Source organism: Phalangium opilio, unplaced genomic scaffold, assembly GCF_054372755.1.
Source record: "Phalangium opilio isolate 3A_F unplaced genomic scaffold, DU_Popi_V2 ptg000039l_2, whole genome shotgun sequence".
Lineage (NCBI taxonomy): Eukaryota > Metazoa > Arthropoda > Arachnida > Opiliones > Phalangiidae > Phalangium > Phalangium opilio.
This window is the reverse complement of record NW_028324163.1, coordinates 3201616-3225734: the sequence shown is the minus strand read 5'-3', so window position 1 is coordinate 3225734 and position 24119 is coordinate 3201616. Positions and strand designations below refer to the sequence as shown.

Below are 24119 nucleotides of genomic sequence, written 5' to 3'. Positions count from 1 at the left end.
CATACGGAAAGGACACTATGTGTAGAGGCTGGTTCGCTGTTATTTATTTATAGTTGTAGTTGAAAAAATCTGACGCTTCAGTGATATATAAATAGTTTCACAAGGAGATAATCAACGTCAAGGAGGTATCTCACCAGCTTACGAATGAGGGTATTGTGTGTCAGGTTTGCGCTGACGAACGTCTCATCTCGAGTGTTCATAAAAGTTAACATCCCAAGGCGAGGCCGAACGTAATTTACTGTAGAGTAAACGGTAGTTGAACACCCAAAGTTTTTCTCTCCTAACATATTTTTCGGCCCAAACTAAAGTCTACCACGGAAAGCTGGGTCTCCTTAAAAATATTTCGCCCCTTCCCCCTTAAAGAGACGAAAATTCTATTTTTAAGCTTTTTGCGCATAGCAAAAGCTCTATACGGAGACCCCTGGAAGCAGGCTGGTTGGCTAGCTGGCTGCGCGGCTGGCTGTTTCGCGTTCGCGTACATTTTCGTAAATTTAAATTACGCGGCAGAGCTCGCCGGAATTTGATTCTCCACCGCACTAGCGACATCTACTCTCGGAGGTAGCGGGAATCGAACTGACGTTGCCGGTGTGGGACGCGGATACTTAACGTTTGCGCCACTACTGAATGTTGTTTAGCCATCGATATTTTTCCTATACTTTTCCACGCTTTGCTTATAGGTAGCGGGAATCGAAATGACGTTGCCGGTGTGGGATGCGGATAATTTCGGGTTTTGTTAAAGACAACATCACAATGCAAAAAGCGTTAATATGCCTTTGGGGCATCTTGTTTTTTTGAAAGTAGGTTTGTTCCGCACGTGATGAGCTACTCGGCCATTACGTTTCATTTCTTAAAGGGAGGGTGAAGTGGAAAATCAAGTGATTTTTTTGTCGATTCTTCTTCTAATTATAAGACCAGTCTGCATAGTGAAACATTCAACAAACACTTCTGAATGATTTTAATATTCAAATTAGGTTCAAATTTTTAGGATAATTTGAAATTAGGGCATCCGACCAATCGCTTAACGGCCTGCCTTTTCATTAACAAAATTCTCGTGGCACGCTCCATGTCTCGCGTCACGATTGTCACATCGCGCGCAAATTTTATCAAATCTAGCGCTAAATTTCATTCGGCATGGAGCGTGCCACGAGAATTTTGTTAACAGAAAGGCAGGGCGTTACGCGATTAGTCAGAGGTCTTAATTTCAAATTATCCTTAATATCTGAACCTAATTTGAATTTTAAAATCATTCCGAAGTGTTTCCAGAATGTTTCACTATGCAGACTGGTCTTATAATTAGGAGAAGAATCGATAAAAATCACTTGACTTTCCACTTCACTCTCCCTTTAAAGCTTTTTTTTAATATGAATTTCGAATTTTGCTCTATCTTTAGTCTCGTTAGCGATAAGGCTACGAATTTATCCATTATGTTTCATTAAATACCGTCTTTAAAAAACATTAGCACGCCACACAATACACCGTCGCCGTAAAAAATGTAAAAACCGTCAACGTGGATGAACCCTCCATGCTCAGCCTAAAACTAGCCCCGCTTATGTTACTTCACTCTCCACCGCTGTGGAGCGCTGCTTCAAAAGTTTGTTCTCGGTCGTGGCCGAGATTTTAGAATTTTGCTCTCAATTCACACGAGCTTGGCTGGGAATGTAAAAGAGCTCATCGTCACAACTTTCAGAACTAGAGGCTATGGCTAAAAGCCGGATATAGGATCTTGATGTTGATTATCTTCTTTTGATAGTTTTTATAGGTTTTTATCTACGTTGCGAAAGACATTAGACCCACCCAGCCATCTCTTCAAAAATTACAAAATAAAAACAATGAACAAAAAAGTGCTCGGGCCTTCCCTCTTCTTCGCTGGAGCCAAAAGATGCCTCTCGCCCCATCGGTCCCTCCCTTTTATACGCCGGGTCTTGAGTCGGGTCTAAGGGTTCCTACCCCCTTTGACTTTTCGTCAAGGGGTTAAGTCTCTGTCGGGATTCCGACGAGGACAGTTATGGAACGCCGTTTCGGCCAAAATTATAGCTGGTTGTTGTCTAGATGGCGGGTTGTGGCCTAGATAGCGGGTTGTAGTCTACATGGCGGGTTGTGGTCTAGATGGACTTAGAAATTTTTCTCTCTACAGAAACTTTGGAGAGACTTAAAGAGGCGTTCCACAGCCCCTGTTATTATATTCTCCGATGTATCTGAATTGAATACTATTACTTTAAATAAAATTTTTGGAAATTTGTGACATTTATTTGTTCAAATTTTAATCGTAAAAATATAAATTAATTTTCTGTATAATTTAAAGTAATGACTTCACGCCGAGGGGTCGGACAAATCGCGTTTTTGTGTGCTGTATTTTGAATATATGAGAGATTTTGATATTTTAAAGCTAATTTTTTTTGGAGGAAATTTAAGATTTCATTGTTCATTTTCTCATGGAAAATATTTAGGGATTTTGGGTATTCGACCAAAATGTATGAGATTTTGAAAAGTGTCCAACCCCTCGCTTGACGCGGTAATATTGCATGCAAAACCAGTTTATCAAGCATTAATTAATGATTTTATACATTTACTTATTGATTTATTGAAACTGAAAAAAAAATTCTACAATAAACGCCGCTTCAGTCTGAAGTATAAAATTTTTCAAAGATAAAAAACCAAGTCCATGTAGACCACAACCCGCCATCTAGACCACAACCCGCCATCTAGACCACAACCCGCCATCTAGACCACAACCCGCCATCTAGACCACAACCCGCCATGTAGACCACAACCCGCCATGTAGACCACAACCCGCCATCTAGACCACAACCCGCCATGTAGACCACAACCCGCCATGTAGACCACAACCCGCCATGTAGACCACAACCCGCCATGTAGACCACAACCCGCCATGTAGACCACAACCCGCCATGTAGACCACAACCCGCCATGTAGACCACAACCCGCCATCTAGACCACAACCCGCCATCTAGACCACAACCCGCCATGTAGACCACAACCCGCCATCTAGACCACAACCCGCCATCTAGACCACAACCCGCCATCTAGACCACAACCCGCCATCTAGACCACAACCCGCCATATAGACCACAACCTGTCATACTTGTGTTTAATCGTCCTTTAAAAATTAAGATTTTCTTCATTTTGCTTTTTTAAGTCTAGTTTTCCAATTTTTTTTCGAAACAATATTATCTCTGAATACCTGTATGCTAAGGGTTTCTGGTTAGTCGACTATAGCTTAAGGTTCACCCATAAGGGTCCACGGTTAAGGGGCCCTATAGTTATTGTTTAGACCAGTCTTGTAACGTCTAAAGACGGCTAAAATGATTTTTCAATCCGTAATCGGTGCACAGGGATTATCAGAGTGATGAGCCCCACGTGAATTACTGATCCCGATTTGGCTAGTATTATGGCTGAACAAAACATGGACTAAAAATACTGAAAAATTTGCCAGCTTCACAAATTCTCAGAAAGTATACGTTATGCTCAAAATCTTAAATTTCACTTTTTGATTTATTGTAACGCGATGTGTTCAATTCCGGTCTAAGTTCTATTAAACGGTTATGAAATTGTTAATTAATCGGATCAGTTTAGATTCTTGACTGAAATTTGCTATGCAACATTGAATCGTGATAAGTTTGATTTTATCGACCAAGGGCACTTTAAAAAAAAACTCAAATTCAATTATAGATAGTTTTCACACATGGAGGATTCATACCATTTACACCAGGAAGCCGGGCTATCTGGAGGACAAAAGCAGGCGGGTTTTTGTCCGCCAGATAGCCCGGCCTCCTGGTGTAAATGGTATGAATCCTCCATGTGTGAAAACTATCTATAAAAAGATGATTTTAATTCAATTATAAAAAGATGATTTTACTAATTCCGTATCAAAACTAAAATGAAATGAATACCTTCTATAATATATACAAGGACACAACAGTTTTGAAAGCATTTTAAGCCAAGAAAGAAATTTGTTTAAAAAACAAAAACCTTTTTGCAGGTGTCACCATCGATAGGAGGGGTAAAGGTTTTCATGTAGCTGGAGCTTTCAGGCGAGGGGTTAACCACTTACGTTATTTGGTATCGAATATCAACCATACCATAAAGCTTCAGTCCAAATCATACATAATGAAAAAATTGGTGGGATCATAATATAATATTGCGCAATAAATTACCTGATGGTGTTCTCTTTAAATAAAAACTGAAGTGAACATCCTCTTGATAGCTTTATGTTCCTTTCACGATGCGATTTTTAAAATACTTCATATTAAATCGCATAAAACTAGGTGATTTGTGTATTGTTCGTTCCTTATTAATTATGTTCTTATTAAGTAGAGAATTCTTGTAACTTGTATGCGAATGTTATAGGCTTATGGGAATCTTATAGACATAAGCGAATCTTACAGACGTGTACGAATGTTTTAGACTTATGTGAATGGCATAGACTTATAAGAACATGTGTGGCGACTAATTCATTTTATCGAAAAGCCCGTCGCGCACAGTGGGAGAGCTAGCTTTGGGAACGACTGAAAAATTCCCTGATTGTTTTCGGAATTAAATAAAGACTACGAAAATTAAAATCGAATATACTGATTTAATTATAATCTGGTTTAAAACAATTACATTTGCTAATTTGTAGCTTTCAATTGTGCTCTTTTGGAGCTATCTAAATTTACATTTGCTAATTTGTAGCGAGCTAAAATCTTGCGACCATTTGGGCCCGCGTACAATTCGAGAATTCTAATAATTTTGTTACAAAAGCTTCGACATCAATTCTGTTTACCCTTGACCTTTGGTATAATTTCTTGCAAGATAGGTAAAAAACTGATCTATTTCTATTAAAAGACATCTTAAATGACAATCATAGATACGCCCCTTAAACATAGGTTTTTTTCGTATATCGTTTTTTTTATGACAACATTGGCTTTGATTTTTTATACAAATAAATGACAAATTTTCAACAACATGATAGACTTTAGCCATACAAAAATACAACACAAACCCTCTCTGTCTCTCTCTAGCCGTGTGGCCCAAAATGAAAAAGGGGGGGGGGGGTCCAAAACTTCAAGTGGGGCGCGAAAAGCGCCAAAAGAAAGAAATTCTACGTTTTCCCTTTTCAGGCAGACGGAGATTTTGCATTGGAAATAATAGGCGTGCGTCGCGATAGGTCATGCTCTTGTAGATTAGACCGGCGCTCTTTATCTATTACGCATTGTACGGCATTTTTGCATAGTCTTGATATATATGTATATTAAGAGGAATTAAGAGACAATTAGTTTCGCACTTTGCTAGCCTACAAAGACACCATCAGGTCTGCTTTCAACGAACGAGCGAGATATACACCTAATTTAGTCAGGAAACCACAACAGAGGCAACAGAATTTGAACTGAAGCTAATATAGCCAACGCAGGCTGAAATTTACGAAATGGGTGTGAAATGTACTTCGATGATTATGTTAATGATCCTGTTAATGATATTAATTATCGAATGTGGCTGTAGTAACGATATTATTCAATACTTCTGTGAGCTTGATGGTCTCTACGAATCTCTACTGCGATGCCGCCACAATCAAGATTTAAATGTTATAGAACTTCATCACAGACGTTTAGAAGGTCATTGCTCTATTATAAGGTCATTTATCTTATCAAATTTAAATAACGGAGAGACTGAGTTAAGTGTTGCGTTAAATGAACTTTTTAACACACTGTATATGGGGTTATGTGAAATGCTAGAAAATCTGCAAATTATTTTGAGTTCAAACATAGACTTGGAATCGGACCCTTATGCGTGTCCAATCATTCGATCTGGTGCAATTGGAAGACCATATTTCGAAGTTACACGAGAACAAATTATGTGGTGTCGAGATAGTTTAATCCTCTCATGGCGAAGGACTTCGGAAGTTTTGGGAATCAGCGTAAGAACTTTATTTCGGCGAAGATTATCCTTGAGTATTCCACCAGTTGAAGAAATTTCAAATGAAGTTTTGGATCGAAGCATTATGAGGATTTTAAACAACACTCATAACGTTGGTGAAACCTACGTAATCGGTGGACTACGAAGCGAGGGAATTTGTCACCGCGTACCTCGATGGAGAATTAGGGAACGTTTAAACATTTTGGATCCAGTTGGAAGAGCCTTGAGACGCAGAACCCCTATTACTAGAAGACGATATAACGTAAAAGGAGCAAACGCTTTATGGTGAGCATATAGCTACGTATATTATATAATCACAACTTTGCTATCGGGATTGATATAGAATTTTTTGAGTGTACGGACCGTAGTTCGTTAAGAGTACTTAGTATGGAATCGGGGCCTGTTATAATCCTCCGTCTTACCGGACGCATATAAGCTTTTCCATCAGCCTATAATACTCTTCCAATAAGTATGGGTCGAAAAAATATTTGCTAGTAGGGTGTGTCCTTTCTAAAGGGTAGAGGCGGCATATATCTCATCATAAGCATATCAAACTACCCGTAAGCGTGAATCGACGGGAAATTAGCCACAGGCATTGTCTAGGTAAAACTCGGGAGACAAGTCTTCCTGGTGGCACAAAAGGGAAACTTTATTCAAATCGCGCAAGGGATGCTACCGGAAGCTTGGGAATAAATACAAGGATTAATATATATCTTATTCTTACCCATTATAAGCTCTACCTCTATTAATACTTGTAATCATAACAAACATTGTCGTCTGCTAGTGGGGCTAAAACGTGGATTTTGAAGTTCGCGTAATAAAGGCATGCGGTAACCTACACTTTTATCTTTTGTACTTATCCTATTCATAAGAAACCAGTTGTACTGATAATTTGCTGTTCCTAATCTTAAACAAACAACTTAAGTCTTAAAAGCCCGTACTAAACCGATTACCGGTTACCGCTGCCATTTTTTGCAGAAGCAGACGACTGCTTAGATTTCCGGGTTATAAGGTGGTAGGGAGAATCGGGAAGGAGAGAATTGCTTCGTTTTCCCTCTAGGTGGCGTAGAACCTCAAATTTCTCTCTGGCGCCCTTGTACAATGGTGATTACCCGTGGTCTTATTGTGAATTCACGCTTACGGGTGGTTTGATATGCTTATGATCTCATTTATAGCTGATTGGTACAGACAATCTTCCGACCAAGGAAGCTAAACCACAATAGGCCCTGTCCCTATTACGTTTCCGGTTTGGAATAGAAATGAAGATGCTCAAACACAGAACTATCTTTAGTTTTTTTTTGCATGGGCAATGGCGCTGTCATTGGCTCCTACGGCAGAGCCATACATTTTGGTCCAGTATTATAGGGTTATGTTTCTACTGAAATCAGCAGTAAGTTTGAAAATCGCGACTTATCCAACAAGTCTAGATAGGCTCATAATATTGCTCAAAAGGATGGTAACGTAACATAACATAACAAACACTCGGTGTATGCAGAAAATTTGAGTGAGTAGTCCCTCGAATTGTATCGCAGGGTTCATAAATCCTGGAAATATCAGAGAAATAAATTTTTGACTCTAAATTCAGCGAAATATGCGCGATATTTATATTTTAAAGTAAAATTCAGGGAAACATCAGGATATTTACATCAAAATTAAACTAAACCTAAAGAGAAATTTAAATTGTCTGAATAGGGAAATGACCGTGCTGGCACGATAGAAACGAAATTAACGACGTAACCAACAGGAACGTAAGATTTTAGTCTAGTCTGAAAGGGCCTTTACATCTAATGCACTAGCTGATTACTATTAACACTAGCCAACTTGAATATTGAAAAGACTTTGTTTTGTTTGTAGTCTTTTCCGTAGCTTTGGGAGAGCTAGTTTTTGTTTTAGTGCAAAGAACCGACTGAAAAATCCTTTACATCTATTTTTAATTTTAAGTTTTAAATAAGAAGACTGATTTTTCTTCCGTAACGATTTTATTTTATTAGACCTTGGTTTTTAGCTCCTTACATTTCAAGAGTTTTACAGAATGTGAATTTTTCTGTATGCTATGGATTCAATCCCTACCTGGAAGTAACAAAAGGGGCACGAATGGCCCCACTAAAACCAAGATAACGTCGCTCTTTTTCGCCATCGTGGCGCCAGACACACCCTACAACCCTTTTTGCGGGAGAGGGTGCATTGTTGTCACCCGACACGAAGTCTCAACTTTGACCATTTACCTCCCAGGTAGTAATGCCATCCAAAGCACACAGGATTTTACTTAGGAAGTGTAGGAAATTATATTTTTAGTTGCTTAGTGGTAGAAGAAGATAAACTGAAGTACATAAGAGTTTTAAAGGTTAGAGATGCCAAAATATTTAGCAATATCAACCTTTAGAAAAAACTACAGTTCTCACTAGAACGGTTTTGGCCGCAAACCCAGTTGCGACTTGCGAGGCAATTTCAAACACAAGAGAAAGGCTACAAACATTTCTTAAGCCTCTTAGGTAAAACCAAGAAGGAATTTACTATAAGAAGGCCTAAAAAGACGTCCGGTGTGCGCGTGATAGTCGACAATCCCCCCTCATGGGTGGGGGGAGGCTGGAAACCAGGGCGGGACTAAATATTTTATCTTACTCTATATTTTCCACCAGCTATCTCTTTTAACTTTTCGTTAAGCCTTGGTTTGGTTTTTGGAACTGACGAAATTATAAGTACAGTACACTTGATTCGATTTAGAAACAATTATAGAACGAACGATTTTCACGTAGAGACACGTATTCAAAATCTATTAAGTAAGGTTCAAAACCTCTAACTAACTTGTTAATGGCAATTAAAACCCATTCTCGTACCGTTTCTACACCGCTGGGCCCTGGCATCCTTCATTATCTGTTTACTTTGCTCGAGGTTTTTTTTCTCTATTCGGAATACGTCAATCGCGTCTGTATGACCTATCCCCACGGGATCCAATAGGAAAGCGCAGAGCAATGACGGGCATGAAAGGGGTGGGGCTTATTTGTCCGCTGACACCGGCGTAAGAGTAGAAGCGTAAAATCTAGTGACTTAGGCATTCTTATAGTACATTTATTCTTGGTAAAACTATGTATAGGCACTATCTATTTCTAAAATGGTGCAAAAGTTAAATAATGATCCTCATTACTTTTGTGGATGTATATAATTTTTTCAAATACCAATGAATTTAAATATGTTTATTTTTAACAGGCATATGGATAGCAATCACAAACTTATAAGTTGGCGATTTGTCTTCCATGGAATGATAGACGGTTTCAGTAGGTGTATTATATATGTACAATGCGAGACAAATAACAGAGCTGCCACCGTATACAACCTGTTTATTCAGGGAACAAGAAACTATGGTCTACCGTCTCGCGTTCGTGGAGACATGGGCGTAGAAAACGTACATGTTGCGCGATATATGCTTACGGAAAGAGGTTTGGACAGAGGCAGTTTCATTACTGGATTAAGCGTTCATAATACACGAATTGAGAGACTCTGGGCTGAAGTGAACAGAGTGGTTTCATCATATTATCGAGCTTTGTTTAATTTCATGGAAGATATTGGAGTCTTAAATCAAAGAAATGAAACTCATATTTATTGCCTTCATTTTGTTTTCTTGCGGAGGATTAGAAAATCATGCGATGTGTTTCGAAATGAATGGAATAATCATTCTCTTAGAACTGAAAATAGGTATTCACCATTTCAATTATGGTCACTGAATCGATTAAACGAAATAAGGAGAGAACAAGAGAACACGGAATATTTTTCAAACCCGAATTTATATGGTGTTGACGAGTACTCGACACATTCATCTATAGTCACAAATAACAATATTGTTGTACCTGAAAACCGTTACACGCCGCCTCCTGAATTTCAGGATTTTTTGACGGAAATAGATCCGCTTTCGGAGGACGGAAACCATGGGATTAACCATTATTTACATATTTTAAGAAGATTAACTCCTTAGTCTTATTTTCTTACTGAATTGTAAGAATTTAAAAGAGAGCATTCTTTATCCAATCAAATCACTATAGATTTATTAATGTATATATAGGATTCTAAACAAAATTTATCCTCATATGAAGCAATGTGTTTTGAAATTATTCTTTTTTTTAATATAAACGAAATATTTTAAACCATATAATATACAAAAAATTATAAAACGAAAAATGAATGTTGTTTTTGCCAAAATGCATATTAATATTAATAAAATGGAGGGTGAAATCGATAACTAATTTTAAGACCTTGTATAGCGAGACATTTAAGAACTATATGCTAATGATTTTATAAATGAAAATAAGTTTGTTTAGATTTGTTTAAATACTTAGTATTAGGTAGTCCGACCAATCATTTAAAGAAATGCCTTCCACTTAAAATTTCTCACGCACACTATGTCACGCGCAACTTATCACGAGAAATGATAAAAGTGGCGCGTGACATAGACATGAACTATTATTAAGTGGAAGACAGGGCGTAACACTGTTGAGGGGACTAACTATTTGAAGAAATGTAACCATATTTCAAATTATTGACATAATAATTCTTGTTTCTTTGACTATGCAGGTAGGTCTAATAATTAGTAAAGGAATTGATAAGAATTCATTTAATTTTAATTTTCACGCTCCATTTAAGGAGCAAAAATCATATAATAGATAAAGCGTTATCTATTGCAATCTCGACGATGTAACTAATGTACATTTTTTTTTCTAAATATAGAATAGAATTCGAATCTTAGTAAAGTTTCGTGGTTATTCCTCAAACTACTAAGCGTTGACGTTACCTACATACGTAACAATCTTTAAAGCAATTTTAATCTGTTTGAAGTTGTAACGCTCCAATTTAAAAATAATTAGCAATTGTTTAAAAGTATTGTTTCGTTTTTATACCCAAACCTAAAGTAAATTTTATCGAAATTACTTTAATAAAAGAAATTACACATTCCCATACATTATTATTGTTTCATGAATTATGACTGGGGAGTGTCCTGTTCTATAAAATGTACTAGTAACCTTAGCGTACGTGAAATTGAACCGTTAGATAATAATACCCATCGAATAAAATCTACCGGAGCAAAGTCTCGTAAAGTTTGTAGAATGAAACTTGACTTTCGTTTCTGAAATAGTGTAAAACAACTTGGTAGGAATTTCTTTTTGGTACAAAACAAAGAGCACGTAAATATTTAACAGGTGGTGAAAAGGAATATTAAGTTTTTATCGATTACTTTACTGATTATAAACATTCAGGAAATACTTCCACATGATTTTAAAAAACAAAATAGATCCAGTTTTTACAAATTAATTGAAATTAGAACCTATAACTAATTTCGTCCCACCCCGCGTTTCAGCCAATAAAAATTCCAAGGCATGCTCAATCTCGCACCATGTTTGTAACATCGCATGCATTTATTTGCCTATTAGGAAGGATTTTAATTTAACTAACCAAATTCTTTATTCTAATTTTACTACGGGTAGTTAAAAAATAGGTCAAAAATCTGTGGTCAAGAACGCTTTTAAAAATTTCATGAAATAACGGGGAAGAGTCTCTGACTCGTTAACGGACTCGCGACAGAGATTTCTCTACGTACTTTTGAAACTCATGAAAACTCCAAATTTAAAAGGAAATAGCGATGTATTGGATAAGGCGCATATTATTATTTTAGCATCTATAAGAGTTTAACTTAAGGTCGGGTAAGGTTAGGTTGAAGTCAGGGCTGTCAGGCAGGGTTAAGTGAAAGTAAGGCATAGCTAGACTAATGTAAGGTAAGGTTAGGTTAATGTTAGTCAAGATTAGGCTCATGTCAGGTAAGGCTAGGTTATTGTCAGTCAAGGTTTGGTATAGGTTAGGTGAAAGTCGGGCAATATTAGTAAAACAATAAGCATGTGCCTTTTTCAATATACTGCTATTTCCTCTTAAATTAGGAGTTTTATACGTGTCTTACAAAAGCCCATAGGAAATATCTTTCAGGAGTCCGTTAAGGGGTCCCAGCCCTCACCCTCGTGTATTTTTTGTTTTTTATTTAATTTTTAATTTTCATAAAAGTTTTTGGGAACATTCTGTGAGCTACTATTTTGTTTGGTTAGTTATATAATGCAAACTCAGTTTAGAATAATATCACGCTATAATCGCGCGGGCGTTGTTGAAGCTTTGTCAGCCGAGAAGCAGTGTGTTACGCGATTGGTCGTAGGTTCAAATTTCAATTTGTCGGTGAAATCTGGATTTAGTTTTATTTTTAAAATCATTTTCATATAAATATTTTGATTATTTTGAAAGGTGGATCTTAGAATTTGTAAAGGAATCGATTAAAAAACCACCTTATTTTCTTCTTAACCCTCCCATTAGGAACAAAAAAAGGTTCATCAAGTCAGTTTAAAATTATCTAAGTCTGGCCAAACCCAGGGCTGCAGATAATTCCCTCGTCCATTGCATCTTTGAACTGCTCATAGGTTTGATGCACAATGGGTAATTTTAAAATCATTGCGCAGGTGTTCGACATAGGGTATCTGCTAGGTGTTCCAGTGATTTCACTGACCTCATGCAAAAACTCTATGGAGGGTTTTGGGATGAAACCTAGTGGGGGCTCTGATTCCGCCCCTGTGGTGAAAATTAAGACACCTGCCAGTGTCACTTCACATTCTCCTTCTTCAACGTCGATCAAATAATCCCTCCAGAAACCCACTGCTAAGTTTTCTTTTGTATAACGGTTTCCTCCACGTTCCGAAAACCGAATTGTAAACATTGAATTTAACTTCGACCTGGAAATTTCCATTGAGAAATCGTATGTCATAACAGGCCTAAATTGGTCTGGAAAATTTTTTATGGCTTCAAGAACACCTAACGTTGACAACCCATTTTTAAAATTGTTCAAATTATCTAAATGGCGACCCATCACAAGGTAATTTGTGACATCTTTTAACTGACGTTCTTGCTCGCTCATATCTAATATGGGCCTATCACACCCAGCGAGAAATCTAATGTCCGAGAGACCTTCTAAAATTACGAGTAGTTCCTCAAGGTTTGTAGCGTTACTAATGGCCATTACCCTTTCTCTCAAATCTTTATCTACTATAAGAGTACAGTCGACCGAAACACTTGAAGGTTCATTGTATAAACATTCGAACACCCAAGGGGCTAGACTTTGTGGGCCAGGGCCTCCATGTACAAGAGATAGAGCCATTGCGTACCCTGCGTAGTAATACATATTTTTTGAGACAGCGGAAGCATTCATATTAATACTTCGCAGTGTTGGCGGACCTTCAAAAACATTAGACGCCATTAGTTCTTTCAAAACTAATCTGAAAAACTCTCGAGATGGTCCACCAGCATCAGCGGCACCCTCGCCTTGCCCGCTATCATCTGTGAAAACTACATTCATTTTCCCACTTGGATCGAATGATTTTCTTTTAAAAGCGCGTAATGTCCCATCAAGAACATTTGCTCTGTTTACATTAATGTCATTTCTTTTCAATGAATAAATTTTAGAATTCAACCCTGAAATAATTTCCTTAATTTCTATGGGAGAATCCACCACATCAGCACTTGCTATCGCTGATGTTTCCCCACTTGCTGTGGCTGAGGTTTCCAAATTTGTTTCATTAGTCGTTTGACAACTGGCTGGGGCGGTCGTTTGCCAACTGGATGTGGCGGTCGTTTGCCAACTGGATGTGGCGGTCGTTCCCGAACTAGACGCTGCGGTCGTTCCCGAACTAGACGCTGCGGTCGTTCCCGAACTAGACGCTGCGGTCGTTCCCGAACTAGACGCTGCGGTCGTTCCCGAACTAGACGCTGCGGTCGTTTCCGAACTAGACGCTGCGGTCGTTTCCGAACTAGACGCTGCGGTCGTTTCCGAACTAGACGCTGCGGTCGTTTCCGAACTAGGCGCTGCGGTCGTTTCCGAACTGGGCGCAACGGTCGTTTCCGAACTGGGCGCAACGGTCGTTTCCGAACTGGGCGCAACGGTCGTTTCCGAACTGGGCGCAACGGTCGTTTCCGAACTGGGCGCAACGGTCGTTTCCGAACTGGGCGCAGCGGTCGTTTCAAAAATCCTCTCAGAAGCAGTTTCAAATGCGTTTTCTATAAATACAAAACTTTCTTTTAGAAAATACTATGGATTGAAACTTCAATGCGACTATAAAAACAAGTTTAAAATTTAGTTTCTCCCTTCATTTACACGTAAAATTTCGATTCACTTCCCGAAATTATTCTCTCACTATCTATTTGAAAAGTCATTATATACCGAATCAAGTAAAAACTTCAACTATTTAAAGGGGCTTTTTGGACCCTTGGCTGCACCCGCGTATTTCTGACCCTTCCTCATAGCAGAGACGTACGCCATACTGGCTATTACATTTGGATACTTCTAAGAATAAGCTAATGGACTTCTTTTGTACTGTTACGCGTTAGGTAGGTAGTTCCTACTTTTAATTTATTAACTCTTGATGTATACTGATTTTTCAAATCATTAGGATATATCTTACAATTATTAAAATAATCGATAAATATCTTTTCATTATTATTTTCAGCCTCCCTTTAAGTATCATATTATTGTTATTATTTACATATGGTCTTACGTATATCAGGGAGTTCATCCTCAGTATTTTCATTGGTCTCCGAAACGTCCGTTTCTTCCCTTCCGGAAAATGGAATACTTCTTTTAGGACGGACGTACAAAGTAGATTTACCCCAACAGCGATGAACTATATCTCCAGTTAACGTTAGCCCCTGGGAAATTTTTGGTTTGACTAATGAAAGTCCGGAAGCGCGAAGTAAATCAATTCTGGAATTAAAAGTCATAATTTATTAAAGCGTCCCTTCTGCTCTCGAGTAAGCGCATTTCATAGAGCCAGTTAAAAATTAAAAATACTTGAACAAACTCGGAACAAATTTCATTCAGTGTGATTTTAATCGGCGATTTAAGTGATGATTAGCGGGTTTAATTCATGTGATTTTTAAAAAATCATTTCATTATTATAAACATACTAACAACCTAACCTAATTGTAAGAGTTCAGGCTGCCATCTAACCCCTATCTGCCCATACTTATAACGCTGGGCATAGACTAGCTACGACCGGAAATATTTTAACTCTATGTTCTACTAGTGTTTGGTTAAACTCGTGCAAAACTTTCTTTCCTTCGACATTAACATTGTGCATTCATACGCCTATACACGTCCCTTGGAAGTAAATCCCACTCCCTACTTTTTTTTTCGAAAGAGACTAAGGTAAATGCACGCAAATTTTAGCCACATCGTTTGATGGGGGTATTAGTTTGACTTGGTCTGAAGAAGAAGAAGATAAGTTCATCTTTTTAAAGGGAGAGTGAAAAGGGATTTTTGATTTTCAAAGGGTGGGGATTATGATTTGTCTATAACAGTGCAATGCGAATGTACAACGCACATGTTAATAAACGCACTTCAAGTGAAAAGGAGTAAACTGTGTTAAGGTGATATTTTTCCTTAATTGGCGATTTTAAAGGGGAAAGGCTTATGATCTGTCTCTAACAGTACAATGTTGCACTGTGAAAATATTAATGAACAAACAGTAATATCTGTAGTCTTTTATGAACATACAAATTTATCATATTGCCTTACCTAAAACGAAAAATTTCATTCTCTCTTTAAAAATTATCATACTTTAAGCCATGACTTTTCTAAGAATCCGAACTTTCTACAATAAGAAGTTCGGGGTTTACACAAAGAAAGAACTCAAGTTGGGTGTTTTACCGAACTCTTTCTCTTTCAAACGCTTCGTGGCATAAGTTCATGTTAAAAATTTATAAGATGCAAAAAGTGTGCATCGGCATAAGTCTATGTTGTAAACTTATCCAGGGGATAATCAATAAAACCATCTGTTCTTCGATTCGCCGGAATATTACAATTACAGCATAAGTAAATTTATACGGGTAATCATTTTATCACTCTTTAGGGTAAGTTATAGAGGGGTTATCCACTCATTAGGGTAGGGTACAGAGGGGCTATTCACTCGAGCGATGTAGCTACTGTTACGAGGGTCGTCTTTGTTAAAATTTCAGAAATAAGATCAACTTGGGGCGGAGAGCTAGTTCGAGAACGACAAGCGAGAATTGACTACACGCGGTTTTACAGTCCATCTTCGTGTTTAGTCTGTACTAAGCTTTTGACAGCGCCTCACCAGGCGTCACTTTACGAGAATCCATGACGTTTCACCTACGTCACTTCATAACAAGCTCTCAGTAGCCCACTGGTATGGAACCCCAAACCCACAAACGTATGGAACATATCTTATGAACTTATGGAAATACAAAAAACACAAAAAATATTTAGGAAAAGAAAAATATCGTGTAAAAAAAAAACAAAAAAAAAAAACAAATAAACGCCTTTGCTTTGAAGATTTTTCTTGAATGAGAAGGTACCCCAAAATGTATAGGATGGGAGTGAAACATTCAATATATACACGAATGAATACAGATGCATTTGACACATTTCAAGGTGGGAAAGTGCACGTGCACTAAAATAAATAGTAAGTAGTCCTTCGAAGCTCTACAGTAACCTTTAAAGGGAGGGTGAAGTAGAAAATCAAGTGATTTTTTATCGATTCTTCTACTAAATATAAGACCAGTCTGCATAGTGAAACATTCAGGAAATACTTCCGAATGATTTTAAAATTCAAATTAGGTTCAGATTTTAAGTATAATTTTAAAGAAGGTCCTCCGACCAATCGCGTAACGCCCTGCCTTTTTGTTAACAAAATTCTCGCGGCACGTTCCGTGTTGAATGAAATTTATCACGAGATTTGATAAAATTCGCGCGCGACGTGATAATCGTGGCGCGAGACATGGAGCGTGCCACGATAATTTTGTTAATAAAAAGGCAGGGCGTTACGCGATTGGTCGGAGGACCTTCTTTAAAATTATCCTTAAAATCTGAACCTAATTTGAATTTTAAAATCATTCGGAAGTATTTCCTGAATGTTTCACTATGCAGACTGGTCTTACAATTAGTAGAAGAATCGATAAAAAATCACTTGATTTTCTACTTCACCCTCCCTTTAACAGCAACTCGGTGCACTACACAACGGAGCAAAAAGAAAAGAAAATAGTATTCCCTCGACGTGCGTGCCTACAAAGAGAGTATAGGGGAGGAGTGGAAAGAGGGGCAAAACTTGTCTCGCTTTTCTACCGCGCATCTTCAATGCGCAGTACCGAGGCATTTCCGTTTGAGACATTAAATGGTATCGTAGGTGGCGCTATTGAGCCGGAAACTCCCTCGTACCGCTAGCCTTGCCGCTAGTATAATTTAGGCGAGACATAACTATTTACGCTTGTGGAGCGGGGGAGCTTCCACTCCTCCCTTATATTCTCTTTGGTGCCTACTATACAATGCGCTATATGTATTCAGGGTAAAATTGGTGTATATTCAGGGTAGAATTGGTGTATATTCATACCAGAAGGGAATTCTTAGAATCGAAAAAAGAAAGGAAGATTCTGGTTTTCAAAACCCCTTACCTACTATAGAGTAATTTCGGTTGAGAGAGGGAGTGAACTGTGTATCCCCTACGTTAGGGGCAACTTTGTACTAGAGAATACTATTTGCCCCCTGAAGGGAAGGGGAGGGGGGATATCACTAAGGTAAGAGATAGAGGGTTATGACGTTGCTGTATAAGGGAAAGAAATTACTCTATAAGGTAGCTACCGTTGCATTCTTTCTCGACGTGACGACGCGACGGGTTTCTAAAACTTCCCAACAAGAGAAAGTCCAGTTCCGTCCCACCTTACCACATTCCAACTGACAAAGCATTCACAAACACAAACACCTCTTTTACCACCCAATTTCCATCCTATGACACATCATACCATCATACGCTGTGGCTAATAATTCTATGATCGTAGATATACATCATACGATGTGGCTAATAATTCTATGATCGCAGATATACATCATACGATGTGGCTAATATATAATGTTAAGTAAAATATAAATTAAACCATACATACTTGTCATGTTCTTTTAGTTTTCCTTGGAAAAGCTTTAATACTTCCTCCTGAAGCTGCTCTGCGTCCCAGTCTTTACGGAAATTTACAGCGAAAAGAACAAAACCGTGATTGATCAAAGACGCTTTAAATCTACCTCTCGGGACTGTACTGCACTTTTGTTCCGGTATTAAAATGACAGTCATGTTGAATGTGGGATAAGACTCCCTTTCGGATTTAGGCCCTGACCTAAAAATAAAAGCACATAATTACAAAAACCAATTGTGATGCTGTTAAACATAGGTTTTGGTTTAATCCTAAACTTGCCGAAATAAAACCATTAAGGTTTAATAACTATATTTTTCATCACTTTATCCATTTTATTATGCTTTAATTTAAACATCATGTTAAACAGTTCTCTTCCATGATAAAGATTGCCGAATTGCATGAAAAATACGATGAAGTTGTAATTGAAATGACTGGTTATATCTGAACCAATTTACATATTTTTAAATCATTGGAAGACATTTCCTGAATGCTTATAGGTCTTATAATAGCAGAAGAATAGATAAAAAATCACTAGGCTTTCATTTTGACTCCCTTAACAGACCCAGGTTATTGTAAGAAACTTAACAACATCACGTTACTAACTCATCAATCATTTTTCACTGCTTTTCGTCGAAAAGAACCTTCGATAAGAACTATCAAAGCTAAGCTTACGCAAAGATCAGCCTCATGCCTAATCGTCATTATTAAAACAGCCTAAAACTATGGAACGCCAGACAGGACATAGTTATTTAATTTTTTTTTCATAGGCCTAAATTATTTTGAGTATTTGAATAAATCTCTATTCTAACATCCGATAATAAATTTGAAAAATAAAATCCTTACCTTAAAGTTCTTCCTGTTTTTCGTTTCTTGTTCGAGCAACTTCCAGTAAAATTGAAATGGGTGTTCATTGTAGCAGGTTGATCCGACCCTGCAGTACCGTTTACGTTTAGCGATCGCGACCTAAATAACCTACTAACCTCTCTATCAATTGATCCAAAAGATCTGCTGTTATGTTCTTGATTTATGGTTCCGTCAGTTGATCTACTAACCAATCTTTCACCTATAGAGCTTGAATTATTTACTGGACTCACACTTGATGATATTAAATCCATAAATTGTGGGCTTTGAATAATAGTTTGTATAGCGTTCCTGACTAAATTAGGTGTTACAGTCATATCTCGCTCATTCGTTGAAAGCAGACCTGATGGTGTCTTTGTAGGCTAGCAAAGTGCGAAACTAATTGTCTCTTAATTCCTCTTAATATACATATATATCAAGACTATGCAAAAATGCCGTACAATGCGTAATAGATAAAGAGCGCCGGTCTAATCTACAAGAGCATGACCTATCGCGACGCACGCCTATTATTTCCAATGCAAAATCTCCGTCTGCCTGAAAAGGGAAAACGTAGAATTTCTTTCTTTTGGCGCTTTTCGCGCCCCACTTGAAGTTTTGGACCCCCCCCCCCTTTTTCATTTTGGGCCACACGGCTAGAGAGAGACAGAGAGGGTTTGTGTTGTATTTTTGTATGGCTAAAGTCTATCATGTTGTTGAAAATTTGTCATTTATTTGTATAAAAAATCAAAGCCAATGTTGTCATAAAAAAAACGATATACGAAAAAAACCTATGTTTAAGGGGCGTATCTATGATTGTCATTTAAGATGTCTTTTAATAGAAATAGATCAGTTTTTTACCTATCTTGCAAGAAATTATACCAAAGGTCAAGGGTAAACAGAATTGATGTCGAAGCTTTTGTAACAAAATTATTAGAATTCTCGAATTGTACGCGGGCCCAAATGGTCGCAAGATTTTAGCTCGCTACAAATTAGCAAATGTAAATTTAGATAGCTCCAAAAGAGCACAATTGAAAGCTACAAATTAGCAAATGTAATTGTTTTAAACCAGATTATAATTAAATCAGTATATTCGATTTTAATTTTCGTAGTCTTTATTTAATTCCGAAAACAATCAGGGAATTTTTCAGTCGTTCCCAAAGCTAGCTCTCCCACTGTGCGCGACGGGCTTTTCGATAAAATGAATTAGTCGCCACACATGTTCTTATAAGTCTATGCCATTCACATAAGTCTAAAACATTCGTACACGTCTGTAAGATTCGCTTATGTCTATAAGATTCCCATAAGCCTATAACATTCGCATACAAGTTACAAGAATTCTCTACTTAATAAGAACATAATTAATAAGGAACGAACAATACACAAATCACCTAGTTTTATGCGATTTAATATGAAGTATTTTAAAAATCGCATCGTGAAAGGAACATAAAGCTATCAAGAGGATGTTCACTTCAGTTTTTATTTAAAGAGAACACCATCAGGTAATTTATTGCGCAATATTATATTATGATCCCACCAATTTTTTCATTATGTATGATTTGGACTGAAGCTTTATGGTATGGTTGATATTCGATACCAAATAACGTAAGTGGTTAACCCCTCGCCTGAAAGCTCCAGCTACATGAAAACCTTTACCCCTCCTATCGATGGTGACACCTGCAAAAAGGTTTTTGTTTTTTAAACAAATTTCTTTCTTGGCTTAAAATGCTTTCAAAACTGTTGTGTCCTTGTATATATTATAGAAGGTATTCATTTCATTTTAGTTTTGATACGGAATTAGTAAAATCATCTTTTTATAATTGAATTAAAATCATCTTTTTATAGATAGTTTTCACACATGGAGGATTCATACCATTTACACCAGGAGGCCGGGCTATCTGGCGGACAAAAACCCGCCTGCTTTTGTCCTCCAGATAGCCCGGCTTCCTGGTGTAAATGGTATGAATCCTCCATGTGTGAAAACTATCTATAATTGAATTTGAGTTTTTTTTTAAAGTGCCCTTGGTCGATAAAATCAAACTTATCACGATTCAATGTTGCATAGCAAATTTCAGTCAAGAATCTAAACTGATCCGATTAATTAACAATTTCATAACCGTTTAATAGAACTTAGACCGGAATTGAACACATCGCGTTACAATAAATCAAAAAGTGAAATTTAAGATTTTGAGCATAACGTATACTTTCTGAGAATTTGTGAAGCTGGCAAATTTTTCAGTATTTTTAGTCCATGTTTTGTTCAGCCATAATACTAGCCAAATCGGGATCAGTAATTCACGTGGGGCTCATCACTCTGATAATCCCTGTGCACCGATTACGGATTGAAAAATCATTTTAGCCGTCTTTAGACGTTACAAGACTGGTCTAAACAATAACTATAGGGCCCCTTAACCGTGGACCCTTATGGGTGAACCTTAAGCTATAGTCGACTAACCAGAAACCCTTAGCATACAGGTATTCAGAGATAATATTGTTTCGAAAAAAAATTGGAAAACTAGACTTAAAAAAGCAAAATGAAGAAAATCTTAATTTTTAAAGGACGATTAAACACAAGTATGACAGGTTGTGGTCTATATGGCGGGTTGTGGTCTAGATGGCGGGTTGTGGTCTAGATGGCGGGTTGTGGTCTAGATGGCGGGTTGTGGTCTAGATGGCGGGTTGTGGTCTACATGGCGGGTTGTGGTCTAGATGGCGGGTTGTGGTCTAGATGGCGGGTTGTGGTCTACATGGCGGGTTGTGGTCTACATGGCGGGTTGTGGTCTACATGGCGGGTTGTGGTCTACATGGCGGGTTGTGGTCTACATGGCGGGTTGTGGTCTACATGGCGGGTTGTGGTCTAGATGGCGGGTTGTGGTCTACATGGCGGGTTGTGGTCTACATGGCGGGTTGTGGTCTAGATGGCGGGTTGTGGTCTAGATGGCGGGTTGTGGTCTAGATGGCGGGTTGTGGTCTAGATGGCGGGTTGTGGTCTACATGGACTTGGTTTTTTATCTTTGAAAAATTTTATACTTCAGACTGAAGCGGCGTTTATTGTAGAATTTTTTTTCAGTTTCAATAAATCAATAAGTAAATGTATAAAATCATTAATTAATGCTTGATAAACTGGTTTTGCATGCAATATTACCGCGTCAAGCGAGGGGTTGGACACTTTTCAAAATCTCATACATTTTGGTCGAATACCCAAAATCCCTAAATATTTTCCATGAGAAAATGAACAATGAAATCTTAAATTTCCTCCAAAAAAAATTAGCTTTAAAATATCAAAATCTCTCATATATTCAAAATACAGCACACAAAAACGCGATTTGTCCGACCCCTCGGCGTGAAGTCATTACTTTAAATTATACAGAAAATTAATTTATATTTTTACGATTAAAATTTGAACAAATAAATGTCACAAATTTCCAAAAATTTTATTTAAAGTAATAGTATTCAATTCAGATACATCGGAGAATATAATAACAGGGGCTGTGGAACGCCTCTTTAAGTCTCTCCAAAGTTTCTGTAGAGAGAAAAATTTCTAAGTCCATCTAGACCACAACCCGCCATGTAGACTACAACCCGCTATCTAGGCCACAACCCGCCATCTAGACAACAACCAGCTATAATTTTGGCCGAAACGGCGTTCCATAGACAGTTGCTTGGTAAGATCCTAAAACTGGAAATATTGTCACTACACTCTAAGAAATGGAAGTGTTAAAAACGTGTTAAAACGGTGTAAACACCGTAAAAACACCCAAAAGAGAGTTTTATTACCTTGACTTTTTAGGGGCCAATTTAAAGTGTAAATTCGGTGTAAAATAACACTATTTAAAAACCGTTCGAAATTAAACATGAACAAGTTGGGAAAACCAAAATATTTCCTCTCCGAGTCAAGAGGAGGACTGCTTTTACAAACTTATTAACCTAGATATAGAATTATTTATCTTTTTTGAAGTAAAAATTTACGAATTATTAAAGCAGTATTCCAAGAATAGCGAATATACAGTAAAGCAGACGACATTTACATCCAATAAAGATATGTCTTGGACACATGGAAATCAGTAAATGGGAAAGAGCAGGAAAAAAAGTAGTGTATAAATTTTGGAGAGATATAACCATTATGTGTTTGAAAAGGCCCAATTGTCTACGCCTCAGCTGTTAACCCTATATTCTCATAGCTACATTCACAACTGGTTTTCAGTATAAAGACTACTGTCTCGTTTCACCTCAACGATATTCTTAGTTTGCCAACATGAGTGTTAACGTTAAATATACCAAAAATGACTTGTGGTTAGACGCACCAAAGAGGGTAGAAAGAAAGGGAGTTGAAGCTAGCGGCTTTGGCAAAGCATTTTTGGTGTTCTCGCTTTTCTTCTTTATTTATTTGTTATATTTCCCTCCTAATATTCGGTTCACTGTATTTCAACCAAAAAGAGGGCAGAGAAAGGTGCGCGCGCACACCGTAGGCTCGAAGCGATAACACTCCAGCCAAGCCTTCTACTCCTCCTCTTTCGACGCACTGAAAGTCAATGCGCACCATAACAAGAATGAAAACTTCAAAGCTATAACCCGATAACGATTAGCCCTTTCACTGATCTAATTGCTACCATGATGCTTTCTTCTATTATAAAATCTAAATCTGACTATTTAAACGTGTATCAACTTTCGGCTCACTCTGAACCGTTAATGTCCCTTCATTGCAGACACGATAATCAAAACCCCAAGTTTACTCCACCTCAGGTCTCAATTATTTATTCATTGGTTCACTAAGCCTATTGCGGATCAAACATGATTTATCCGATAGAATCCAGGCCTTAACTTTCTTCATGAAATAACAAAACCAAGGATTATTCTATATACAGATGTAGTATAGCTTAAATAATATATAAACAGCCATTTCAAATAATAATATTAAAAAACATCCTTGGAATATCAAAATGAAACAGAGCGTTAACGCTACAAAAGTACTAAATGCATCGTAATTACGAAAAGGATTTCCATATATTCACTTTATATAATGGAAAAAGTGAATATTAAGGTTCTGTAGGATTTCTTAACACATCAAAACAAAGCGAACTGCTAACAACGAACAGACACACACAGACAAAAAATAGACTGCTTTTTTACTCTTTCCGTATTAATTTTGAATTGAGAAACAAGATTATCTTAAATATTAAAATATGATTAATATTTAATATTTTCTTCGTTAGTTGTTCGCCTTATTTAGCGTTACATCGTTTTAAAAAAGAATAATTAAACAACCTTGAGAGACTTGACTATTATTGACGTTTGAAATGAAGCATCCTCCTGTTGCTTCGTCTTACTCAAATAGGTAGTATATAAAGGATTCGAGTCGCAGCGGTAGATAAGAA

General features: G+C 37.4%; 2 protein-coding genes across 4 annotated transcripts; one reads left to right on the top strand and one right to left on the bottom strand.

Moving 5' to 3' along the window:
• The first annotated feature begins 2919 nt into the window (after positions 1-2919).
• Positions 2920-9883, top strand: LOC149680234 (uncharacterized). Of its 3 annotated transcripts, none has more exons than XM_089834568.1 (3): positions 2921-5429; positions 5500-6198; positions 9121-9883. In XM_089834568.1, exons 2-3 carry the CDS (start codon positions 5711-5713, stop codon positions 9881-9883), a joined length of 1251 nt encoding a protein of 416 aa, XP_089690694.1. In that variant the 5' UTR covers positions 2921-5429; positions 5500-5710. The 3 variants fall into 3 exon arrangements, with proteins under 3 accessions (XP_089690693.1, XP_089690694.1, XP_089690695.1); XM_089834569.1 differs by having other exon boundaries at positions 5426-6198; positions 9121-9188; positions 9260-9399; XM_089834567.1 differs by having other exon boundaries at positions 2920-6198.
• Positions 9884-9998: 115 nt separating this feature from the next.
• Positions 9999-21486, bottom strand: LOC149680233 (uncharacterized). The gene is made up of 4 exons (XM_089834566.1): positions 18751-21486; positions 17884-18108; positions 14484-14689; positions 9999-13986 (listed from the first exon to the last, which is right to left on the bottom strand). The coding sequence occupies exons 1-4, from the start codon at positions 19083-19085 to the stop codon at positions 12293-12295; spliced, it is 2460 nt and encodes an 819-aa protein (XP_089690692.1). The 5' UTR covers positions 19086-21486; the 3' UTR covers positions 9999-12292.
• Positions 21487-24119: the final 2633 nt, after the last annotated feature.

What these genes read in the sequence shown, in the direction of transcription:
- LOC149680234 (XM_089834567.1), top strand. Translation starts at nt 5,426, where the DNA reads ATGGGTGTGAAATGTACTTCGATGATTATGTTAATGATCCTGTTAATG. An exon ending in AAAGGAGCAAACGCTTTATG is followed by an intron (nt 6,199 to 9,120) that starts GTGAGCATATAG and finishes TATTTTTAACAG; the next exon opens with GCATATGGATAGCAATCACA.
- LOC149680233 (XM_089834566.1), bottom strand. Translation starts at nt 19,085, where the DNA reads ATGACTGTAACACCTAATTTAGTCAGGAACGCTATACAAACTATTATT. An exon ending in AAAACAGGAAGAACTTTAAG is followed by an intron (nt 18,109 to 18,750) that starts GTAAGGATTTTA and finishes TTTTATTTTTAG; the next exon opens with GTCAGGGCCTAAATCCGAAA. An exon ending in AAACTAAAAGAACATGACAA is followed by an intron (nt 14,690 to 17,883) that starts GTATGTATGGTT and finishes TTTTAATTCCAG; the next exon opens with AATTGATTTACTTCGCGCTT.